Here is a 2,500-nt window from a genome sequence, read left to right on the forward strand (position 1 = left end):
ATTACATTAACGAGAGGCTTCTGTATGAGCTTATTTCGTTCCCTTCTTAGCTGTAATTTTACTCTACTTCTGACCAGTCTATGGTCGCTACCGACATTTACTTTATTGATAACGGTTACGTCTTGTACAATGTCGCGCCTATTGGTGATTATGAAGTCAATTTCGTTTTGAATGCCGGATAGTGATTTCCATGTCCATTTCCTCCCGGGTCTCTTCCAAGAATGTATTCATAATTTTAAGGGATCGAGCTTCAGCGAATTCTATCAGCCTCTTCCCTCTCTCATTTCTGGTGCCTATTCCATGTTTCCCAACCGAGGTTTCTCCATCTTCCCTTATTCCTATCTTAGCATTAAAATCCCCCATAATCACGGTAAAATGGGTTTTTGCTCTAACGGTAGCTGCTTGCACATCTTCATAGAAGCTCTCTATCTCTTCATCACTATGACTGCTGGTAGGAGTGTACACTTGGATAATTTTTAGGCTATATCTGTTTAGTTTTAGTATTACAGAAACTACTCTTTTGCTCACACTGTAGAATTCCCTAACATTCTTTTCAAGTTGCTTGTGAACTAAGAAACCTCCTGATTCTTGTTTGCTATCCAAGGGTTTACCTCGCCAATATAATGTGCCCATCATTTAGTAATTTCTGCTCTTCGCCTAGTCTCCTAACTTCAGAAAGTCCTACGATATCCCATTTAATAAATGAAAGTTCCTCAAGCAGTGTCAAAAGATCAGATTCTGTTCTCAGAGTCCTTACATTGTATGTGCATAAGCTCATCATCTTTAGGGGGCCTGAGTCTAACCGGATATTTTTAGCACCCTCTGCTCTGGAACGATCCTGATTGCCGCCGTGACCAGGGGCTCCTTTGCTTCCGTGGAATGAGGGCCGTTGTTTTGACTGGGAAATCATATTTAAGAGGGGTTTGGCCTGATACCCCCACCTGTCGGCCTTATTTGTGCATGGTGGGGGGAGTAATTTTAGTCCAGAGGTTACCATTAATCTCCAATAACACGTTTGAGTTAGTCTCGCATGTTATTAGGAGATCTTTGTATCCCCCGATCTATCTCACGACCTTCTGGTCTTACTCATGTGAGAATGGGCATTTGTTTATATACATGTGCAGGGCCTATGCAAAAATGCATGTTTGCATGTTTATGCGCACTCCCGTGCCCGCACTTATATTCGTTACTATATATAGATATATAGAATGTACAGCATAGATGCATATATATACAAATAAGCAATTATGCACATACTCCGAGCGTTTGTCTATGCCCATATGCATGCATACAGCACCCATACATTTTAGCGTCCACTCGTGCATATACATATACATATATATATATATATATATATATATATATATATATATATATATATATATATATATATATATATACACATATATAGATACATACATACATAGATAGATATATGTCTAAGTGCGTGTATAGGAAAGAATAACTCCCATAACCCATGGAAGATACTCCTCTGCTTTCTAGCTAATTCTGTCATCAACTCTGCAATTGCCGTCACAACAACATCCGTGTGAGTCGTTGGCTCTTTATCTCCAGTCACTGGTCTCACAGGGACAGGGGGATGTTTATCATGTGATTGGAAAGATGAGGACTGGAAGGACTCCATAATCTCATTGACTGATGAATAGGATTTTATGATAACTTCTAGAACGATAAAGGAAGCAAGAACGGGATCTCGATAAGTGGTTCTCAATGTCCAGTAACTAGGAATTTAAACATCTGTGATAACACATTTTGGAGGAAGAATAATCCATTTGGTTTTATTGCAGTCAATACGTTATTATTTCTTTGTTCTTATGTTCTTTGTTATTCAGGAATAGCGTTATCGTTCTTCAGTGGAGTGTACAGCACCTGTGTTGGGTCGACGCTCAGGTTTAGCGATCCCAACCGGCTCGTTGGCATATCTGGCATGTGCATTGGTATTGGGGAAATATTAGGTAAGCTGAGAGTACAATGTGAGTTTATGATTAATGCTTATATTGAATTTAAGGTTCACGATGAACAATAATTTACCTAGGTTAAGCTATGAATTCTCATCAGGTACAATGTTGATGATCAGAGCAAATAGCAGTAATTTTGTTTTTATTCAGTGCAACCACGATCTTTTTAAGGTGGTGGTATTTTTGGGATTTTTGGCGGCAAGACAGTGAAAGCAGGAAGGGATCCCATTGTGCTCATAGGATGTCTGACGCACCTCCTCGTCTTCTTCCTCATCTTCCTCAACCTCCCTACCATGTCTCCTCTCGAACGCACTTACGATCCCAGCTTCTTGCCCGGAGGCCAGCCAAGGTAAGGAACCCCACGTTGATAACTTTAGTTACAGAATGCCTTTTTTCATAAGAGGGATTTGTATCTAATCCTGTCGAGCCTTTTGCCGTTCATCAAGTTCCTTAACTCCAAAGTAATCATATATAACTACTTCCCTTTCTTTCGTTTTACAATTTCAGCGAGCTTGTCGCCC

The 2,500-nt window shown here is 40.0% G+C and overlaps 1 protein-coding gene across 3 annotated transcripts in view; it reads left to right on the forward strand.

Annotated features, from left to right (window-relative positions):
- Positions 1–2,500, forward strand: part of LOC122256961 (UNC93-like protein MFSD11) — an 11,881-nt gene that overhangs the window by 8,602 nt on the left and 779 nt on the right. For all 3 annotated transcript variants that reach the window (XM_086540398.1, XM_086540408.1, XM_086540402.1), the window contains exons 6-8: positions 1,854–1,976; positions 2,151–2,328; positions 2,487–2,500. The exon at positions 2,487–2,500 is cut by the window's right edge and continues 779 nt beyond it. In XM_086540398.1, coding sequence (XP_086396524.1) covers positions 1,854–1,976; positions 2,151–2,328; positions 2,487–2,500 — 315 coding nt within the window. The remainder of the gene's footprint in view (positions 1–1,853; positions 1,977–2,150; positions 2,329–2,486) is intronic.

Source organism: Penaeus japonicus, unplaced genomic scaffold (assembly GCF_977035675.1).
Source record: "Penaeus japonicus unplaced genomic scaffold, GWHDUDI00000001_assembly GWHDUDI00000001, whole genome shotgun sequence".
NCBI lineage: Eukaryota > Metazoa > Arthropoda > Malacostraca > Decapoda > Penaeidae > Penaeus > Penaeus japonicus.